This window comes from Rattus rattus, chromosome 5 (assembly GCF_011064425.1).
Source record: "Rattus rattus isolate New Zealand chromosome 5, Rrattus_CSIRO_v1, whole genome shotgun sequence".
Classification (NCBI taxonomy): domain Eukaryota; kingdom Metazoa; phylum Chordata; class Mammalia; order Rodentia; family Muridae; genus Rattus; species Rattus rattus.
The window spans coordinates 62,103,702-62,124,775 of record NC_046158.1 but is presented as its reverse complement, the minus strand read 5'-3'; the positions used below and the strand labels follow the sequence as shown (position 1 = coordinate 62,124,775).

Sequence of the window (21,074 nt, the reverse complement as noted above, 5' to 3'; positions counted from 1 at the left end):
CAAACATCCAAGAATATTCTGTCATTCATCAGGATAAAGAATATCTATTCAAAGTAGCCATTGTATGAAAAGGGACAGTCTCAGTTTTATAGCAAATTCAAGGTTGTGACGCTGTCTCAAAACAAAACAAAAAGCACACAAAATAAACAACAAAGTCATAAAGAAACGCAATAAAATTAATATACAATTAACATATAGTGATCCAATTTAAACTAAATTTGAAAGCCAGTTCCTTTACTCTAGCCAGATTTCAAGTGCTTAACAGCTTTGTGTGTCTGGTGGCTACCATCTTGGATGACACACTTAGATAGAATCATTTCCGTTTTTACCCCAAAAATTTCACATGGCAGCTGTTTTGGAATTGAGGAGACTGAGGCCTATGGAAGGAACATGACCGCTGCATGCTTGTTACAAGCAGATATAGATGTAAATATAAGCTACCTTATATACCTGATATACCCCACCCCACCCCTTCCTCTTGAGACTTTAGGATCCTCCAGCTCAAAGACCCTAACCAGTGCAAGAAAGTCAGCCTGGACTAGGCAGAGGTGGCGGTGATGGGGGGTGGGGGCAAGGCTGGTTCAGAGGGATGTTTGTGACTGAACAGGGCTTCAGATGCTGCGCATTCCTGATCAGGTCAGGCTTGCCCTGCGGCTCTCTGGATTAGCTCTTCTGAACAGCCCCACCTCTTCTTTCTGGAGTTGCCAGTTTCCTGCCCAGCCCAAGGGGCGCACGTATTCAGGAGGCTCCCGCACTGCTTTGGGTGAGGCTAAAACGCTGAGAAAACAGAGAGGGAGTATTGAAGATAGGCAGGAAATTGACCCGGTGCATCTTTCAGAGGTCTCCAAGTCCAGAGCCAGGGGCATCTGGGAACAGCCTAGCTGCAAGTTATATTTGGCGGGAATTGCATTTGCCCTCACCTGGGGTCGTGTGTGTGTGTGTGTGTGTGTGTGTGTGTGTGTGTGTGTGTGTGTGTGTGTGTGTGTGTGTGTGTGTGTGTGGTGTGGTGATGGGGAGGATGGAAAGGAGCTGGAAGAGGGGCATCCTGAAACAGGGTAAGTGTAGGGAACAGGAGGCGAGAGGCCAGGGGAGGGGGCGCCGGGAGCGCCCTGACCTCGAGGGCTGTCGAGAGGCGGAGAGGATGGGGGTTGGGGGAGAAGAGGGGAGCCTGGCAGCCAATGGGAGGGAGGATCTCGTTTCAAAAGGGTTAACACACAGCCAATGAGAGCCTGGGGGAGCGGATCCTGCTCACTCCATTCAAGAATCCCAAGTATTCAAGATGGACGGCAGGGAGTGTGGAAGGAGAAAGGGGGCGCGGGGGGAAAAGCGAGATCTGTAGAAGAGCAGAGCGCCACAGCCAGCCTATTCCGGAGCCTCGGTCTTGGCCGGAGGGTAGAGGGGCAGCGGGCGAGGACTGGAGCCTGGCGGGGGAAGAGAGGCTGGCGGGATACGAGAGGGCGTGAGAAGGGGAGCGAGGCCAGAAAAGAGAGCCAAAAGGGAGGGAAAGGCAGAGAAAGAGCCCGGGAAGAAGGAGGTGGCGGGCAGAGGAACCTAAGAAGAGCGATGTGTAGGTATTGGGAGCTCGGCGCTTTTCGGTTTTCTTCTCTTGGCGAGGGGAGGGGGTGCTCTGGCCTTTTCCTCTCTTCTGCCCTCCCCCTTCACTCGTAGGCATCTTCTATATTTTTCCTTTCGAAACACTAACTGGGGAGCACCAGGCATGTCTTTCTGAGGTAGCTTCACTGTCATTTTCCAATGGGGGGCGTGGTGGGAATGGGTGGGGGGCTCTGAGGCTGAGCCATCTGCCTGTCTCTGGGCTTGGGAGGGTGTGGGGACACAGGGGACTTGGAGGGTGTGTTCCAAGAGCAGATAGAGCATTGCAGGGAATTCGTCACGTCCAGAACTTGTGAGGTGAGCTCCACTTGCTTGTAGGGGTGTGAGGCTGGCTTTAGCTAGTAGCGGTGGGGTGCGAGGACGTGGGGGGCCATGCCTCCTCCCTCCAGTTGGGGTGAGTGTCGACTGTGGGGTGAGTTGTGCAGCAAGTATGGCTGAGAGTTTGTACGTGTGCGTGTGAGCGCGTGTGGTCCAGCCTCGAGGTGTGGTGGGGGCACAGTTGGGTGTCGAGGGAGAGTGCCCCTCACCCCACACTTCCCAGCTGCCCCTCTCATCCCATTCACAGAACAGGGCTTTCAGGACCCTCCTGCTCTCCTCCTCCCGTCGCCATGGTTGCGGGAGGAGGTGGGGGGGATTGCAGGAGGAGACAGTTGGAGCCAGCCCCTTGCCCCTGCTGCTCTAGCTAACCCCCCACCTGCCCTTTCTCTCCTTTCCACAGGCTGGGCCCCATTCCTGCTGCTCTGGCGGGCTGGGGCCGGAAGATGGTGGCCAATGAGGAGGGGGAGTGGAGAGAACTTGAGCCAGGGCCTCCCCTCCCCCATTTCCTCCTCTGTTTCTACACCGGCTTCTGGAAGGAGCTGGGGGATGGCTCCTAGGCCCAAGGTGGGGGAGGGGTCCTGCTGGCTGTTGAATTGCTGATCTCCCCTCAGGAATGAGTTGGGCACGGGAGCTCCAAGGGACTCAGTGTCCCTTCTGCGTATCCCTTCACTCCCTAAGGAAAGATCTGGGAACTTCTTGATGAAGAATCTTCTTTGGCTACTGTGAAGCTCACTGGGTAGTCTTGTCTTTGTCCCTCTGCCCCATGTTGGTCTGGTCCTGTTCCCAACTGGCTTGCCCAACTCCAGGAGCAGAGAGGCCTGGCGACTGATCCAAGCCAGGCCTTGGTTTCTGTCCATTAGAACTGTGCAAACTGTGGGGCAGGGCCCAGTGTTTGCTGATTACAAGAACAAACTGCCTGGGAAGGCGGGAAAGACGCTCTCCTGCTTCCTGAGGCGGTGGGAGGAGGCTGGAGGGGAAAGCCCAGAGGAAGAACTCCCAAATGGAACTCTGTCCTTCCGTTTTTTTTTTTGTTTTTTGTTTTTTTTTCTGCTTGTTGCAATTTGAGGGGAGGGTCTCCCTGAGGCTACTCCACGGTCTGAATGGGTCTCCACAGGGAGGCATTTCCTTGCAGTGTCTGTCCCTTTGGTCAGAGCTGTAACTGGCTTCTGGTCAGTATGTTTAGCTGGTGTGTGACTCCAGAGGGCTCTGAGCCTTTGCATTCCAAGTGCATCTGGCTTTGAAATTTCATCAGTCTCTATTGTCCTGAATGAAATTAAGGATGATAGACTGGGGTCACAGAAATGAGTGTGAAGACTCTACAACAGGAAACGAGGCTTCTAATCCCACTATCATTGAGAGCTTATCCTTAATTCAAGAGCTAAATCACTGACCATTTTCCTTAATACCACATCCATAGAGTATTTGGAAGACATCAGAAAGGAAACAGAATGGGGTTTTGTTTGCTTGCACCTCCAGATCTGGGAGCTTCTTTCTCCTGCCTAAGCACCTGTAGTCATCTTCCATTACTCTGGTCCTGGAGGGTCACTTGGGACCTCCAAGGTTTCTTTTATTAAAAATTATGAGTTAGCTTTAGGCTGGAGATGAGTAAAGGTTGCAGGCAGAATGCAGTCTCACCTATTACCACCTGGACTTTTTAACAGTTATTTCCTTTGAGAAGCGTCAAATGCTGAGACTCCTTGTGGCTCTGCACCACCACCCCTCAAGGAAAAGGGCATCTTTGCTGGGAAGGAAATGAGGATGAGAGGAAGGCTGTGAGCTGAGTTTGGTCAGGGACTGGGAGAAAGGGTGAGGAGGCGGGCCGGCATGCCTTTGCTGCTGGCCGGAGCTCTTTTCACATTGTGCTACTGTCTACACGTGTACCGAGCAGTGCAATGTTAAAAGGGCATCGGCCTTGTAGTACTACCCAGTGCCGGCAGCCTCCTCAGCGTCACTGTTTTCTCCCATCCGAGGACCAGTCAGCGACCCTGGTGGGAGTTTGGATATATGAAGCCATTCGTTAGGTGAGAAGCTATTTGGCTTGTGCTGTAAAGCTCCTAAGTGAACAGCTCTGCTCTAAGCCCAACAGGAAGGCACTCATGTTTTTGTAGACCTGTCCAGAGAGATTTGAACTGAGGAGGTGAATGGTTTTGATGCCACCTGCTGGTTATAGGAGGGTATCATCTGGTCTTCAGCTTTTCAGAATAAAACCCCAGGGGCAGCTCCTTAAATGAAGGTCTGAGTTTTCGGATGAGGCTTGGGGTGGACAGTTTGTAGAGTTTGGGGAAATTTTGTGAGGCCTCTGGGAATGAGGAGGTGCACAGGAAAGGAAAAAGGACAGCAAGAATGGACAGGCACCTAGGCAAAGGGACTTCAGTGACCCTCCTGTCCTCTATTGCTCGTCCCTGCATCTTCCGTGTAGGAAGGAGGTCTCTTCACTCACAGTTTTCATTTCCAGCACAACCCCTTCCTGATCACTCACTTCATCAGGATGGATTTTGAAGGCAGACCTGCCTGGTCACCCAAAATTTGGACAGCACTATTTATGATCTTAAAAGATTAATCTCTTAAGCGGTGACCAGAGTCTTCTCATGCTCCACAACCATACCATTGACTTTTCTGTCTTTCACAGGGCTGCTCTCTAGTAGATTTTTAAACTTGCTCTGATGCAGGAAGTGGGGCCAAAGGATGGAATTGGGTACCTACTAGAATCTAAGGAAAGAAGATACTGGTATCAATATAGTGGGTCAGACACTCCTCCTTTGGCCCCAGCATTCATGCTTCTGGCTTGGCCCTTCTGTGTCTGCTGGTTCTTTGTCTTGTCTACAGTCTCCATTCCGATATTAACAGCATTTGAGATACTACAGATAGATCTAAATCCACTACTTCAACCTAATAAAGTTATCTGAATCTCCACACCTTTAATCGCAGTACTCAGGAGGGAGGTAAGACTAGCATGATCTGTATAGGAGGTTTCAGGCAAGCCAAAGCTATGTAGTGAGACTGGCAAACCCTCTCTCCCCAGGGCTTTATATCTAACACAAAATAGTCATTTAATAATGTCATTCTACTTTTCTTAAGTTTTGGGGTGAGGATGGGGGTCAGTCGATAGAGTGCTTGTACAGCCTGCATGAAAGTACCGACTTGATTCCTAACACAAGAGATCCAACTGGCCAGATACGGTAGAGCATGCCTATAGTCTCAGCACTTGGAAGGTGGAGGTAGGAGGATTAGAAAGTTGAGGCTGGAGAGATGGCTCAATGGTTAAGAGCACTGACTGCTCTTCCAGAGGTCCTGAGTTCAATTCCCAGCAACCACATGGTGGCTCACAGCCATCTGTAATGGGACCTGATCCCCTCTTCTGGTGTGTCTGTAGATATCTACAGTGTAGTATATATATACATAAAATAAATAATTCCTTTTAGAAAAAAAAAAAGGAAGGGGTTGGGGATTTAGCTCAGTGGTAGAGCACTTGCCTAGCAAGCACAAGGCCCTGGGTTCAGTCCCCAGCTCCGAAAAAAAAAGGAAATCAAAGTCATCCAGCAAGTTAGAAGGCCAGCTTAGGCTACATAAGACTCAGAATAACAGTAGTTTGCCCGTGCTTTCCCAGTGTATGTGGGATGAAATCACAATCCTCTAAGGTTTGTAGCTCTTCCTTCCTGTTTCTCCCATTTTAATCTCATGTCTCATCCTCTTGCACTTCTATTCCAGCTTCAGAAAAACGTAATTTCCTCAAATTAGCCCAGCTTGTGCCACATCCCACAGTTCTGTCTGAATTTCCTTCATCTTGGCCTTTCCCAGCCCATCTTTCCAACATGGCCTCTCTTTTGTGAAGCCATCCCTGACTCCTCAAATCTAGGAAGCTGGACTGTACTAGAGCCCTTGTTATCTTCTGTTGGGATCAATTAGCGTCTTCCTGGCCATTAGATTTAGAGCTCTAAAACGGCTGGCCATGGCTGGTTTGCTCACCAGACATCCCTGGAGTTCAGTACAACGTCTGGCAAATAATACATACCTACAAATATTTGCAATGCCCATGAGTTGATCTAGAAATGAGAATGTAACTTATGATTTTTACCATAAATTGAGCCACTCCAATTCACATCAGTGCACCCCAACCATGTTTCTTACGTCACTTTTGTGTTGATGCTGTAACTTTTGAGTTACATCCCACTTTAGATCAACTGTCAGCAGCATCTCAGCCCATTGATTTTCAGTTTGGCCTCCATGGTATCCACGAATTAAGACATTTTAGGACCACCCCCCCCCCCCCCAAAAAAAAATCATGGATACACAAGAAAACACCAAACTGTGGGATAAGTCTACACCAGCTGCTCATCTTGAGTCCAAGTAAAAGCCTCACTGGGTAGAGGTCCGGGGGACTGAAAACATTAGATCTTCCCTTTGGACAAGCTCACGAAAACCCATACCTCTTGGTTCACCTGGATGCTTACCGCTTGTGAAACAGGTGGAGGGTCTTGCCACAGACAGAGCAACTGCTGCCTCCTATTGGTTTAAAAGAGGGGGCCCTTGCTGGTGTGCATACAGTGGACAGTACAAGGTCCATACCTACGGAAGGAAAGCCAGGACAGCCACCTCACAGTTGCTTTTCCCCTTTTTATTAAAAATAGACCCAAACACTTTATGTATCATACAAAAATTTCGTTCGCTGGTGGCAGTCACAGGAAAGACTGGTCCCCTCAGCGCTGATGATCCGCCTCCTCCAGAGGACTGGGTCCCAGGGAGCAGTGGCTGAGCCTTGGGGAACGCCTGTAAAGACTGCTCTCTCTGGCAACGGCCAGCTGGGGGTAGGGGCTGTTCTCGGAGCAGCTTTTCCCACCCCACCCAATGGCAAAGATTAGATATTTGAAAGTGCCTCTTTAGTGCCAAGGTAAACAGTGGAGTGAAATGGAAACCCCTGTAACTGATTCCCAGGGTCTAGGGTTTGTGTTTTTCCTTCTATTGGCCCCATCCCTGGTCCTTTTTCACCATGAATGGGGGTGGATAAACTACCCTCAGACTCTGGGGCCCTGATATCTGAGACCAAAATTTCACTCCATCTTTGCTCTTCTGTAGTCTAGCCCCACCACCAATGTTTGTCCTATTCATTCAAAAAAGGCTGACCAACATTTGGTAATTCGTAGTCCTATCTGCCTGAGTTCATGCCCTGCCATCACTTGGTTTCTGGTGCCACAATTATCTCCTTCCCCTGTTCTGTATTTCCCTGACTGCTACCCACTCCTGAGCCTTAACCACCCCTGGGGTATCCCAGGCTCCTGTTCCAAAGAACCTGGTACTGCTGTGACGGGGGAGGGAGGAGGTGGTCACTTGGAACCGAGTTTCCCCAGGGGTGGGCAGTACTCATGCTGGTGTGGACTGCTCAGCAGGGCCGGGGACTGGTATGAGGAGGGTGGGGCATGCGGAGGAGGGTCACAGACTGCTGAGCCCCTCAGTCCCAGCCGTTGTCCTTCACCATGTGTGACATCTCAATGATGTACTTCCCTTCTTTGTATTTCTGGCTGGTCTCAAAAGCTTGTTCCTGGGGGTTGGGGGAAGGGAGTAAAGTAATGACCAAGGGAAAGAGTGTCTCCCCTCTACCGACACTTAGGCCAACCCAATTCCAAGCTCCCTCTGTGGACTATGCAAAGGCCTGGTATGTGGACACTGGCTTTGGAGGGCCACAGGGACTGTCTAGGAGTCTTCAAATACTTACATATTTCCAGCCCAGTGTAGTCTTGCAGCTTTCACAAAAAATGTCAGCTACCGAGTGGAGTCCTGTGAGCAGGAGGCGCTGTTCAGCTGGCCCACAACCCACGTTGACCCTGTCTCGGGAAACAAGGACCCAGCACACAGTAGGGTTGCTCTGTCAGTCCAGCCCCCAACCAACCCAAAAGGATCTCTACCTGAGGAACCTGCCTTCAGCAGTCCACCCCTTTAGAATTAGTGCTTGAGCCTTCTTTCACCCCACAAAACTAAACTGCTTTTCTTAACCACTTTATAGAGGAACCAGGAGTGCCTGGTCCTTTTGAAGGCTCACCCCCATTTTGCAAAGAGGAAAGCTGTTGAAATAAAAGTACACACACATAAACACACACACACACAAAGAAAGAGGTGGACTCACACGGAGTTAAACAGGTAGGCCCGGCCATGGCTTCCTTGGAAAGACTGTGGAAACAGGACAGACAGTGACCACTGGGTATCCCTTAGCCCCACTGCCTAAACCCCAGCTGGAGTGACTGGAGACCTCAGATGCTCTCATTTGCCTCTCTCTTGGCAAGCTTGGAGTAAAAGACTGGGGGAGTGGCAGCCCCTCACTTCAGCGTTACCTTGGAAATAAGCTCATCATGTTTGGCCAAGTGTGCTCGACAGTGGACGCAACTGTATGTGCGGTGGCAGCGGGGCAGGTAGCTGCGGAAAGTCTTGGTGGGTAAACATGCAGGGGCCGGGCCAGGGTCACAGCTGGGCATGACGGGTTGGAGGACGATGCCCTGGCGGGCTGGAGGGGCTGGTGCGGTGCAGCCCCCACAGAGACGGTCGCAGGTAAAGCAGCGGAGCAGATTGGCTAGAGCCGTGTTTCAGGACGGTAGAAGTGTGGGGGGGCTGCCCTGCCAGGGCCCCCCCAGACGAGAACCAGATAGAAATGGAAATCACCTGGCAAGAGAAGAAGGTGTATCACAAGGTAGGACCTCACAGGGAGCCGTTTCTGAATGGCTAGAGAAGACGGGCTCAGCTCATCTCTACCTTCCCCACCACCACCAGCCCTCAGCCTCGCGTTGCACTTTCCGTCCCCTAGAGTCCCATTCTGTTCTGGCAGCGGTTCCAGGCGTCTTGTGCCATGGCCAGGGATTTGGTACCTTTCTCTCTCCAGAGACGGTAGCAGCCTCTAGCATTTTCCATTGAGAGCAGCCTGCTGGCACAGACCCTGCCTTGGGAGCAACTTCACCTGCAGAGGCCCACCTTGTGTCCAGTTCTGTGAGGAACTGCACCCAAACACGAGATTGGAACCTTTTAAGAGCCAGGTCTTCCTGGAAGTTGGGTTTGTTCGCTTGCTTGTTTAGCTTTTTTGTTTTTTCTGTCTCAAGGCCTCCGTTTGCCAGTACAATTGGCCCACATTTGGGGAAGGAAGGAAAGAGGAACAGGGAAATGGGTACACACACTGTTTCAGCACTCCCCTGGGGTTGAATCCTGCACCCTGGAACTCTATAGAACTTGGTAGCTTCTTGGGTATTGCAGACCTTACACAGTTCCCGGGCTAGAGGGAGCACTTGCTGTCTCCCTAGCTTCTGGTTCTCTGGTGTCATTACTTACTGTTGCCTTAGCTCTAAGTTAAAGACAGGCACCTAGCCCTAGGAGAAGAATTATCTTTCCACCAGCAAGTCTGACAGCTAGACCCATGGAAAATAGGCAGCACATCAGAGGCCAGACTCCTGGGCTGTGGGCTGAGTGCAGCAACCTTAAGAGGAGACAGCAGGGTGAAGGGGACTCCTTATTTTTAAAAGCTGGGCTTTGGGGCACAAGGCAGAAAATATCTCTCCTCCCAGGAGCTAGAGCACAGGCCAGTGCCAGGACAGCAGCAAATGAAATAATTGCAGGGATCTGATTAAGAATCTTGAGACGCTGGGATCTGCTCACACTCCAGTCCTAAAGTGGCTGAGGTACTGCAGGCAGAGGATAAGGAGGGAGGTGTCTTCTGCTAACTCCGATAAGCAGGTGACGTGCCTCTGCCTCTCTAGTGGAGTATTCTGCAGCTGTAGGTGGGGTGGCCTGTGTCTCCTTCAGAGATGCCCGCTAAGTGCTCTCGTGATGCTGGACCACCAAGCAGAGGCGGCAGTACAGCTTCAGTTGCCAAGACAGACTGTTCCCCTGTCCTCTGTGGTGGCCATAAGCACCCGATTCTTCTATTGTCTCCGAGGGCTGCTGGTGCAGTCTCTACAAAACCCCCTGAGTGAGACCATCTTCAGTTTCTGGTCCTCTACTGTTGTCTGCGTCCCAGGAAGACACCTTGGGCTGAATTCAGGGTGACATTGTATTCTGGCCCTCCTTGCTACAGTTCAGCATCACTTCCTTGATCTTTAAGTTTGCCTTCAGTTCCCCTTGAAACACCTACTTCAAGGGACTAGGAGATGCCAGGTTTGCCCCCCTCCCACTATCTTCTTCCCCAGTCCTGTCCTTCCGTCACTGTCACGCCTCCCTCCCTGTCCCCCGCTTCTCTATCCAGCAGAGGAAAAGCTGCAAAGGGTAAAAAAAATAATAATAAAAAGGAGAGTTGGGGTAATTTCTTCTCCCATCTCTGCCATCTCTCGTCATGGGGTGAAGCAAATCAGGCAAATTACTGGGGTCAGAAAACAAAACAAAAACATAGGTGAGTGCTGGGAAGAGGACAAGTCCCTGAAGCTGAGATGGGGCTGGACTGTGGGAGGTGGGGGGAGCACAGGGTTTGCGCCCGGGAAGACTGGCAACTGAGAGCCGAAGTGACAAGGCAGAGACAGGTGGGACCAGGTGCGAATCCAGTGCCTCTCAGGAAATAAAAAGGGGAGGGGGACCTGTGCTCACAACGGATGTATTCAATTGCGTTGAGGTTTTGCCTCCCCCTGGGCCAGGCATTTTCAGTATGGTATGGTCCGAATAATTAGCAGGGCAGCCAGCTCCCAGGGCGGGCTTTGGGGGTCTGCACCAGCAGCAAAAACAATAAACAGTGATGTCTGATGCTGCAGCCAAAGTTGCCGGGAAATAAGTGCGAGAGAATCGTCAGAGCTTAGGGAAGGATGGAGGAGCTGAGAGAGGAGCGGAGGCAGCGGGGAGGGGGAAGGGAGGACAAAGGGTGGATGAATAATGCTTCTGCAAAGGAGAGAAAGCAACACGCAGCGGGAAGAGGTAATTTGCCAAGGGGGAAAATTGATTTGGAGAAGGGCTGCCCCCTCACCTTGAGGTTTGCTCCAGAGATCTCCGTCTATCTCTCTCAATCTCTCTGTTCACTCTTCTCTCTTCTCTGTTGGCTCCTTCAATTGGGAAGGGGATGGGGTTGGGGGAGGGTAGTTGGGGGGCTGAGGTCTGGGACTGCAGGCTGGACAGCTGCTGGGGGCAGAGGTTGCCTTTTGCTCTGTACCTCGGTCTGTGGGTAAATGTGGCTGTGTGTTGTGGAACTGCATCATAACACTGTGAGTCATCCAACCCCCCACCCCCCTCACCTCCCACGTCAGAGCAGGGCTGGGAGACACAGGAGGCGGGTTGGGAGGGAGGGAGGGGGCAGGCATCAAGGGACCAGGCTAGAGGAGTGATGTTAGGGAGTGGGGGCAGAGGGATGGCTGGCTTAGGGGTGTCAAAGTTGGTGGTAAGGAAAAGGAGAAATAGGTTGTTGAGGAGCAAGGCTGGGTGACCAAGGAAACAGAAGCCGAGGAAGGGCAGGGATGGAGTGAGGGTGGCAGGGAGGGAGCAAGGATGGCGAAGTGAGAGGAGGATCTAGAGAGAGCCAGGAAGTACACACGCACTCAACATGATACATTTCCACTTCAACTCTGACATCAGCTCTGATGCAGGGTAAAGAAGGATATATTAATTGTCATGGATGACAAACCAGGCTCTCAAATGTGTTCAGTACTGAATAATTGGAAGCTCTAATGTCTCATTCTAATGGCCACATAGGTCAAACGTGACATCTTAAACCCAGGAACCCTTTCTCACCTCCATCCAAATGGTCTGTGCTGTGAATGGAGACACCTATGTGACATGAGGTTCTTAACAGAGCTGGAAACTTTCAGAGGCAGGTCCTCAGGCAAACTTCGCTCTACATCCCGAGGCTGCAGTGTCTAGTGCAGAGCCCATCATGCTGAAGATATCTGCCAAATAGTAGCTTTCTTGCATCTTCAGATAGGGGCCGAGTGTCTGGCTTTGATATCCAAGACGCTGGAGTTGAAATCTTAGTTCTGCCAATTATTCACCAGGAACCTTGGGCAAGTGACTAATCCTTCTGTGCCATACAGTTCCTCTTCTGACCAGGGAAGCTAGTACATGTAACTCATGGAGAGGTGACTGTGTGGATAGCATGTAAATTTCCAAAGAAATGCCTGGCATATGATGGGCACTAAGAAAAGAGTAACGGAATTTTATTTTGTTTCCTCTCTTTTTAGTTAACTTTTTAGGTTAGCATTTCAATTGGATTTTTTTTTTTTTTTTAATGGGTTAGTGTTGTCTCCCAACAGCATTCTCTACATGGGACAATGAGGTGGGCAGGGCTGCAAATTCCAGGCCAGCCAGTACGTCCTGGTAAGAAGAGGGATGAATAAAAAGAAACTCCAAACCAATACAGATAGAAGCCATCTTCTCAAGGTATGACTCTTAGGCTCAGAGAATATTTCTATTATGTTTTTGGTATTTCAGCAGACAGGATGCCAAATATTTGTCATATGGAAGGATTACATTTTCCTTTGCTATTTTATTTTAATCAGCTTCCAGGTAAAATTCATCTGACCTAGAACATTTTCAACTCCTTTTTTATTTCATAGGATAATTTTCAGAAAATGAAAACTGTGAAACACAGACTTCTGGAGAGTAGTTTTCCATCTATCTCTCTTCTCACACGTGAGGGGTGAAAACAAAGGCTGGGAAAACAGGTAGAGATCCTGTTGGTCGGGTAAAAAGAAAGGAAATTCTGAATATTCAGTCAGGATCAAGTCTGGAGTTTAGGTAAACTCTGAAGACACGGTGTGGTGCGTGTGTTCCGAGGGTTAGCACTCGAGGCCTGAAAGTGAGAAGAGCTGGCTAAGAAGGAGGAGCCTGGCTGGTTACCATCATTCAGGAAGCTGAGATGAGATGAGTCCTCTGAATAAGAGGCCGGCCTGAAGTACACAGGGAGTTGCAGTCCAGCCTGGGCTACAGTGCAAGACTCTGCCCAAAACCAGGGAGACTGGTCGTGACAGCACACGTATGTGATCCAGCACTGCAGAAGCAGACATGGGAGGATCCAGTATGCAAGGTTCTCAAAAAACAAAAACCAGAGAGAGAGGTGGAGAGGGGAGGGGCAGTGTCTTGGTGAGAGATAGAAATGGTAATACTGGAGCTGAAAGATGGCTCGGAAGGAAGTGCACTCGCTTGCCCAAAGCCTGATTGAAAACCCACGTCCAGTCCCCAGACAGTCTATGTCAAGGTGGAAGGACAGAGTCAACTCCAAAGCGTTGTCCTCTGCCCCTACACGGTGGCACATTGCTACCCCCACGTCATCATCACATACAACACAAGGAGCCAAACAAAGGAAAAAGGAAGGTAGTGTAAGAGGAAGATGACCTTGAGGATCCAGGCCTGAGGAAAACAGAGTACGGCCCTTAGGGCCCTTAGGCTGTAGATTTAAAGCTGGAAGCAAAAAGGATATTCATAAGTTTAAATCAACAAAGGAACAAAACTATCAAAGATTTAGCTGCAGAGGAGAAGGATCAGGACACAAGACACAATGATGGGTTGTCCTATGGGGGGAGGGCAGGAGTGCCTGGTGAGATTGAAAAGGAAGAGAGTGCGGGCAGCAGGCACACACAGATATATAATGTCCTTTTTCTGTATTTAAGAAGCGAAATGGAGAGCAATCTCAAAGGGAGGAGAGGGCTCTTCCTGAATTCAGTTGGAGATGGTTATACAATATCTGAAGAAAGATGACTTTGAGGTAACTGAGAGGCATTGACAGTGGAAGCAAAGAACCAGACTGGGAAGAATGCGTTTCGAAGAAAGCAGATGAGGCCACAAGCTTGCTAATGGAAGTCTAGAGCTAACATTCTGAAGAATGAAAAAGGAGCAGTCTACATGGAGTAGTTTGCTGAAAAGCTAATGTCAGCATGGCGAATAAATGGCACAACTAAATCACATCCCCAAAGAAAACTGTGAGAGGTTGGCAACTCACTTGCCTGAAAACTGAGTGCTAGGTAGGACCAGCGAGAGGAAGGTAGACCAGAAAGCTGCCCTAATCTCTCAGTTCAAATTCATCTCATGGGATGGGATGAGGAAAGCAGTCCCATGTTTTAAAGAACAAACGAGGCTGGGAAGATGGTTTAGCAATCGTGGCTCAGAGTTATTGGTGACTCCAGTTCCAGGAAATTTGACGTCTTCTGAACTAAAGGGGCATCAGGCATGCACTCATGCACACACACACACACATACACACACGTAAGACAAAAAAATGCTTATACACATAAAAATAGGTGGGGCAGTTGTGGTTCACACCTTTATTTTTTTTTATTTTTTTTTAAAGATTTATTTATTTATTTTATGTATATGAGCATGCTGTAGCTGTCTTCAGACATACCAGACCCCATTACAGATGGTTGCGAGCCACCATGTGGTTGCTGGGAATTGAACTCAGGACCTCTGGAAGAGCAGTCAGTGCTCTTAACCACTGAGCCTTCTCTCCAGCCCCGGTTCACACCTTTAGGTCCAACATTCAAGAGGCAGAGGCAGATGGCTCTCTGAGTTCGAGCCAGCCTAGTCTATTGAATGAGTTCCAGGAAAGCCAGGGCTACACTGAGAAACCCTTTCTTAAAAAATTGAACCAATTTTTTTTAACAAAACCACAAACAAACAAACAAACAGTATGGGTTGTGTGGAGTGGCTGGAGAGTTGGCTCATGGGTTAAGGGCACTTGTTGCTCTTGTAGAGGTCCTGGGATTTAATTCTCAGCACCCACATAGCTGCTCACAAGCATCCATTATTCCATTATCTTCTGACCTCTGCAGGCACCAAGTATGAGTGTGGTCCACATATATATACACAGGGAAAACACTCAGACATATACAATAAATCTTAAAACTCGGGAAAACGGGTAAAATGGGGTTACAGTTGGAACTACTGCACAAGATTCTACCCAGGATGAAATGACTATACACCCATACGACCATGTTTATCACTATGTAATTGTTCTCCTGTTATTAGAAACTGATCCAGCTCCCTCAGCTCTAAGTTTAAATGTTCTAGTTGTTTCTCCCATTGCTGTAATCAATTGCTTGACAAAAAGCAACTGAAAGGAGGTTTTATTTTGATGATGGTTCAGAAGACTGAGTCAATCAACACAGGGAAGGCAAGGCAGTGACAACGGCTTGCAGCTGTGGTGGTGAAAACTTGCTTAAGTCTGGCCACATCAGGAAGTGGATAGTGTGGAATGTAGGTCCTTAAGTGGCTTTTCCCTTTTCCTCTTCTGATTCAGTCCAGGATCCCAGGCCATAGGGCGGAGCTGTCCACATTCCGGGTGAATCTTCTGCTTCAGTTACATTTTTCTGAAATCCTTTCACAGACACACCCAAAGGTGTGCCTCCTTGGTGTCCAGGTATTTTCTGATTCAATTAAGTTGGCAAAAAAAAAAAATCATCAAAAAAGCCTACCCTTAAGTCTTTATACTTTTTTTTTTTCTTTTTCCGGGGCTGGGGACCAAACCCAGGACCTTGCGCTTCCTAGGCAAGCGCTCTACCATTGAGCCAAATCCCCAACCCCAAGTCTTTATACTTTTAATGCCTGTAAATCCAGTACTCTGGAGGCAGAGGCAAATAGATCTTTGTTTGAGGCCAGTCTGCTTTATGAAGTGAGTTTCAGGACAGGGCAGTGAGACACTGTCTCAAAACAGCAGCAGCAGCAGCAGCAGCAGCAGCAGCAGCAGCAGCAGCAGCAGCAGCAGCAACAAACAACAACAACAACAACAACAACAACAACAACAACAAAAAAGCTGTCCTCTTCTAATAACTGAGTGCTTGGGAAAATGCCTCTGATTATCTTCGTTTCTTCTCGAATGAAATTGGAGATACTATACCTACCTGGGTTTGTAGGGTATTGTAACATGGACTCCTAAAGCTACTTTGAAAATTGTAAAGCACTGTATAAACAGATAAGATTATTATAGTCTCTCCAGCCTATAATAAAAACTTAAGGCTAACATCAGATACTTTCTATATTATAGGCATTGTGCTTAGCACATATGTCTCATCCAATCTTTAAAACAACTTTGAGGTCGAACACTGTTATTATTCCCATTTTATAGACAAGAGATGTCTCAGGGAAAGGAAGCCTGTGATTTATCCAAAGTCAGGCAGTGAACTAATACTAGATTCCAAAGGCCATACTCATGAAAAGTGGATTATAGATGTGGAACCGGTTAGCAGTGGTGTAAATGATCGACTTTGTATAACTGTCAGATGTGCGTGGACAGTTTAAACTCTGGCAGAAGTTGTTGGATAATGACTGATTCATAAGATAAACGAAAGAAATCATTGGATTTTTATTCTAATTTACTAAAGAAAAAAACAGCCTGATTCGTGGCTCAAGTCTGCAAATCCCAGCATTCAGGAGGTCAGAGGCAGGAGAATCACAAGGAGTGCCAGGTTGGCTAGCTTTGGGGTGGGGGAGAGTGGTGGAGAGAAGGGGGAGTGGAGAGAATGAATTACACTTAGTTTCTCCTATATGCCAGTTCCGCATAGCCTCAAAGTGGGGACTGCTTGACATGGTATGTGTGTTTCTTTTGACTTAGTGTGTGTCTCTGCTTATGTGTGTTTCTGCCACTTTCCCTCCGCCTGGATCTCCTGCTTAGGCTGCGTTTTGCTAACTTCCCCCACTTTTTGGCTTGTGGTCTAGTCGAGCAGAGCTCTTATCTAGACAGTGGTGCCGCTCCCTTTCTGGTTGCCCTTAGCTTTGCTGGACAGCAGATAGGGAGCGACCATGCAACCACCTCCCGCGCGTGGGCGAACCAGCAACGTCTCTTTTCCGCCTGCTGCGGTCTTCCCGCACAAAGTGACGGCGCTGCTCCGCCCACCTCCGCGCGTCACAGAACAATCCTTAAACTATAATTCCCAGAGGGCCATGCGGTGGCGCGCGCTCACTCACTCCGAACTACACGTCCCAAAATGCATCACGCGACCGCGTCTCCTACTACCGCGCAAGAGCGGAACCGCCTTTGCTTTCCGGCTAGTATTTAGGTGAGCGTCGTTCATGGTTGGGGAAGTCTGAGGTCCTGTACCGAGGTTTCTGTAACGCTTGTCTAGATCCAGAGGCTCTACAGGTAAGGCTAATTACCTCTGAGAGGTTCCGGCAGGTTTTGATGTTGGAGTTAACTGTGATAAATACTGGACTCAGAATTGTGGTTCAGAAATAGTAATTTACATTTCTTTGGTAGTTTCTAGTTTAATATTTTGTTTTTCCAACTGTGGTCCTTGTTATCCCGGCACTGTACTGTTAACGGTAGGACGTGTAAATGCCCATCGTATAGCAGCTGGGGAGTTGGTTTTGGTATTAAATGGTTGGATTATAGTAACTACTAGTAGTCCCAGAGCTGGACATGCAACTGTTTTCTGATTCTGAACCCAGTGTCCCGTTCTTTGCTTACGATTCAGAGGCTTGTTTCTTATTGGCTAAGGGAGTTGGAGGAGAATGGCCATGTGTTACTTTCTTTTCAATAGTGATGGAGGACTATGCAATTCGAATCTCCTGTTAATTACATCTGTAGGTAGTTTTCTTTTTATGTCCTAGTCATTCATTCACTCTGTATTTTGTTAAGGTGCGCTACTCTTCTACTTACTAGAGGCAGAGGAGCAAACAAAAATACCTCTACCTTCTGGATGTGGGGAGACAGGCTGTAAACCGTGAGTCTGGAGGCAGTAAGAACTGTGCAGACAAAGATAAAGGGACTAAACCATTGGAAGATTTTTGAATAGTGATTTGATCCAATGTTTAATTTGGGTTCTAGGCACAGCAGCTCAACAGAAAAGATGAGTGAGGAATCCAATGATGACAAGAAGCCAACGACCAAGTTTGAACTAGAGCGAGAAACAGAGCTTCGATTTGAGGTGGAGGCATCTCAGTCAGTTCAGTTGGAGTTGCTGGCTGGCATGGCAGAGATCTTTGGCACAGAGCTGACCAGAAACAAGAAATTCACCTTTGATGCTGGTGCCAAGGTGGCTGTTTTCACTTGGCATGGCTGTTCTCTGCAGTTGAGTGGCCGGACCGAGGTGGCTTACGTCTCTAAGGACACCCCTATGTTGCTTTACCTCAACACTCATACAGCCTTGGAGCAGATGCGGAGGCAGGCAGAAAAGGAAGAGGAGAGAGGCCCCCGAGTGATGGTAGTGGGTCCTACTGATGTGGGCAAGTCCACGGTGTGCCGGCTGCTACTCAACTACGCAGTGCGTTTGGGCCGACGTCCTACTTACGTGGAGTTGGATGTAGGCCAGGGCTCTGTGTCCATTCCTGGTACCATGGGGGCCCTGTACATTGAGCGACCCGCAGATGTGGAAGAAGGTTTCTCCATCCAGGCACCTCTTGTGTATCATTTTGGCTCCACCACGCCTGGCACCAACATCAAGCTTTACAACAAGGTCAGGGAGCTAAGAGGGGGTGGAGGGAAAAGGTACAGTCAGGGTATGAAGTAGGGAACTTTGTTACTTAAAACTGCACAATTTTCTCTCTGAATGTAATTGCTCTTTCTATTTTTATTTTTTTGATGTGATAGTCCACTTGATTTCATGAGAGACCATTTTAAAAGTGTGAGCTTTACACTGCTAAGCATTCGATGACACTGCTCAGAGTAATTCATTATTAAGAGGTAAAACGGCAAGCAGGGGGTGTGCAGACATGGGTCAGCAATTGAGTCTAACACGCACCTTTCATTTCAGCAGAGACAGAGGCAGGTAGATCTCTTGAGTTTGTGGCCAGCCTGGTCTCCATAGTGAGTTCCAGGACAGAGTGAGACTGTGTTGCAAACAAACAAAACGACAAAACCAAAAACAGTACTACTGTCCGGGGTCAGAGTTTGAGGGGTTGGGGATTTAGCTCAGTGGTAGAGTGTTTGCCTAGCAAGCGCAAGGCCCTGGATTCGGTCCTCAGCTCCAGAAAAAAAAAAAAGACAAAATAACAGAGTTTATTTCCCAGTATCCATGTCATGGTATTCCCAGTTGCCTGTCACTCCAGCTCTAGGATAAAGTTAACTCCATGTTATGGGGTTAAAACCACAGTCGTTAAAACCATCAATTTTGATGTTAATATATCAGTGAGTATTGTAGCTGATCCCTATAGGACTTGGAAGGCTAAGATAGGACTTTTAAGAGTGTGAAGCTAGGCTAGAGTTTTGTACTAAAACCCTGTCTCAGAAAAGTAAAAATACCGGAGAGCAGGGGCTAAGGTTGCAGCTCAATTGCCAAGCATACTTCAAGGCTTGTGGTTGGAATCCCAGCCTGTACTTTTTTGGATGGTACCTATTACTAGAAAGAGAAACTTAGATGGATTTAGGAACTGGAGAGATGGCTCAGTGGTTAAGACCATTGGCTCTCCTTCCAGAGGCCCCTAGGTTCAAGTCCCAGCACCCACATGGCAGTTCATGACTGACTGTAACTCAAGCTCCACGGGTATCTGACATCCTCACAGAGACATACATGCTGGTAAACCACCAGTCAATGCACATGAAGTAAAAATTAATCACTAAGAAAAACAGAGACGAATTTATTACTTATTTTGTTCTCCTTTTGATTCTTCTCCAGATTACATCTCGTTTAGCAGATGTGTTCAACCAAAGGTGTGAAGTGAATAGAAGAGCTTCTGTGAGTGGCTGTGTCATCAACACCTGTGGCTGGGTCAAGGGCTATGGTTACCAGGCCCTGGTGCACGCAGCTTCAGCCTTTGAGGTGGATGTGGTTGTGGTTCTGGATCAAGAACGACTGTACAACGAGTTGAAAAGGGACCTGCCTCATTTTGTTCGAACTGTGTTACTCCCAAAATCAGGGGGTGTGGTAGAACGCTCCAAGGACTTCCGGCGGGAATGTAGGGATGAACGTATCCGTGAATATTTCTATGGATTCCGAGGCTGTTTCTATCCCCATGCCTTCAATGTCAAATTTTCTGATGTGAAAATCTACAAAGTTGGGGCACCCACCATCCCAGACTCGTGTTTACCTCTGGGCATGTCTCAGGAGGACAATCAGCTCAAGTTAGTACCTGTCACCCCTGGTAGAGATATGGTGCACCATCTCCTGAGTGTCAGCACTGCTGAGGGCACAGAAGAGAACCTTTCTGAGACCAGTGTGGCTGGATTCATTGTTGTGACCAGTGTGGACGTGGAACACCAGGTGTTTACTGTCTTGTCTCCAGCCCCCCGCCCACTGCCTAAGAACTTTCTTCTCATCATGGATATCCGGTTCATGGATCTCAAGTAGTGATTAGCAAGGAGCCTCACTTTCTGCACCCTCGAGTTCTGACCATCACCAAAGCAGATGGAATGAGCTCTGGCAGTCTTACTAAGGCAACTAACAAGGCCCAACTAGCAGAGAGCACATCCTCTACCTCTTGAAACAGTAGCAGTAGCCAGAGTCCTGGCTATTATTTGGTTCATTTACCTGGAACCAAAAGGAGAGCGCTCAAAAAGAAAATCCGAATATTTTTTTAAGATCGCCTAAGGTACCATTTTAAAGATTCCAAGACCCTAGAGAACTCCATGTCTTCCTACGCTACCATGTAGGTTTTCTTGTTACCATTTTCTACTGTCTCGGTATAGTATTTGTTATATTATTTAACCAGGACGGAAGTGAGAAAGAGTTCAAACTTTAAAACAATTAATTTTAATAAATATTATTGTCATAGAATTTGGTGTGATTCTTTTTAAATTTTACTTCTCCCCTAAGCATTATAGAAACTGTAGGAACGGTTTGTTGCTAAAATAATGTGAGGAAAGGAACACTAAGATCCTCCTTGTGTGCCATCCACATTTTTATGATGGTCCACTCTTGCTGGTAAACCTGTTTCTAGTGCCTGGTGTACTTGGAGATACGAAGCTAGAGATGAGATAATTTGGGATGATTTCATATCCAATTTCCTTGAGATAGGAAATTACCTTTTTAAAAAAAAAATATGTATTTTGTGTGTGAGTGCTCTGTGCACATATGTCTGAATGCCAGAAGAGGGCATCAGGGCATCGGATCCTATTACAGATGGCTGTGAGCCACCACGTGGTTGCTGGGAACTCAGGGCCTCTGGAAGAGCAGCCAGTGCTCCTAACTGCTGAGCCATCTCTGCAGCCCCTGTTCATTACCTTTTTATTATAGCTCTTCTTATCTTCTCTGTGCCAGGTCTGAAAGTCCAAATGTACTAGAGTTTTTGGGCATTAGGCTGAAAAGGCCATTTTGGTGTTTCTTGTCTGAACCTTA

General features: G+C 48.2%; 2 protein-coding genes across 2 annotated transcripts; one reads left to right on the top strand and one right to left on the bottom strand.

The window, feature by feature from the left end:
- Positions 1-6,523: 6,523 nt before the first annotated feature.
- Positions 6,524-11,064, bottom strand: Ypel4 (yippee like 4). Its single transcript, XM_032903603.1, has 5 exons — positions 10,850-11,064; positions 8,253-8,577; positions 8,048-8,091; positions 7,640-7,748; positions 6,524-7,465 (listed from the first exon to the last, which is right to left on the bottom strand). The coding sequence occupies exons 2-5, from the start codon at positions 8,391-8,393 to the stop codon at positions 7,376-7,378; spliced, it is 384 nt and encodes a 127-aa protein (XP_032759494.1). The 5' UTR covers positions 8,394-8,577; positions 10,850-11,064; the 3' UTR covers positions 6,524-7,375.
- Positions 11,065-16,777: 5,713 nt separating this feature from the next.
- Clp1 (cleavage factor polyribonucleotide kinase subunit 1) lies at positions 16,778-20,513 on the top strand. Its single transcript, XM_032903602.1, has 3 exons — positions 16,778-16,945; positions 17,630-18,257; positions 19,416-20,513. The coding sequence occupies exons 2-3, from the start codon at positions 17,652-17,654 to the stop codon at positions 20,085-20,087; spliced, it is 1,278 nt and encodes a 425-aa protein (XP_032759493.1). The 5' UTR covers positions 16,778-16,945; positions 17,630-17,651; the 3' UTR covers positions 20,088-20,513.
- Positions 20,514-21,074: the final 561 nt, after the last annotated feature.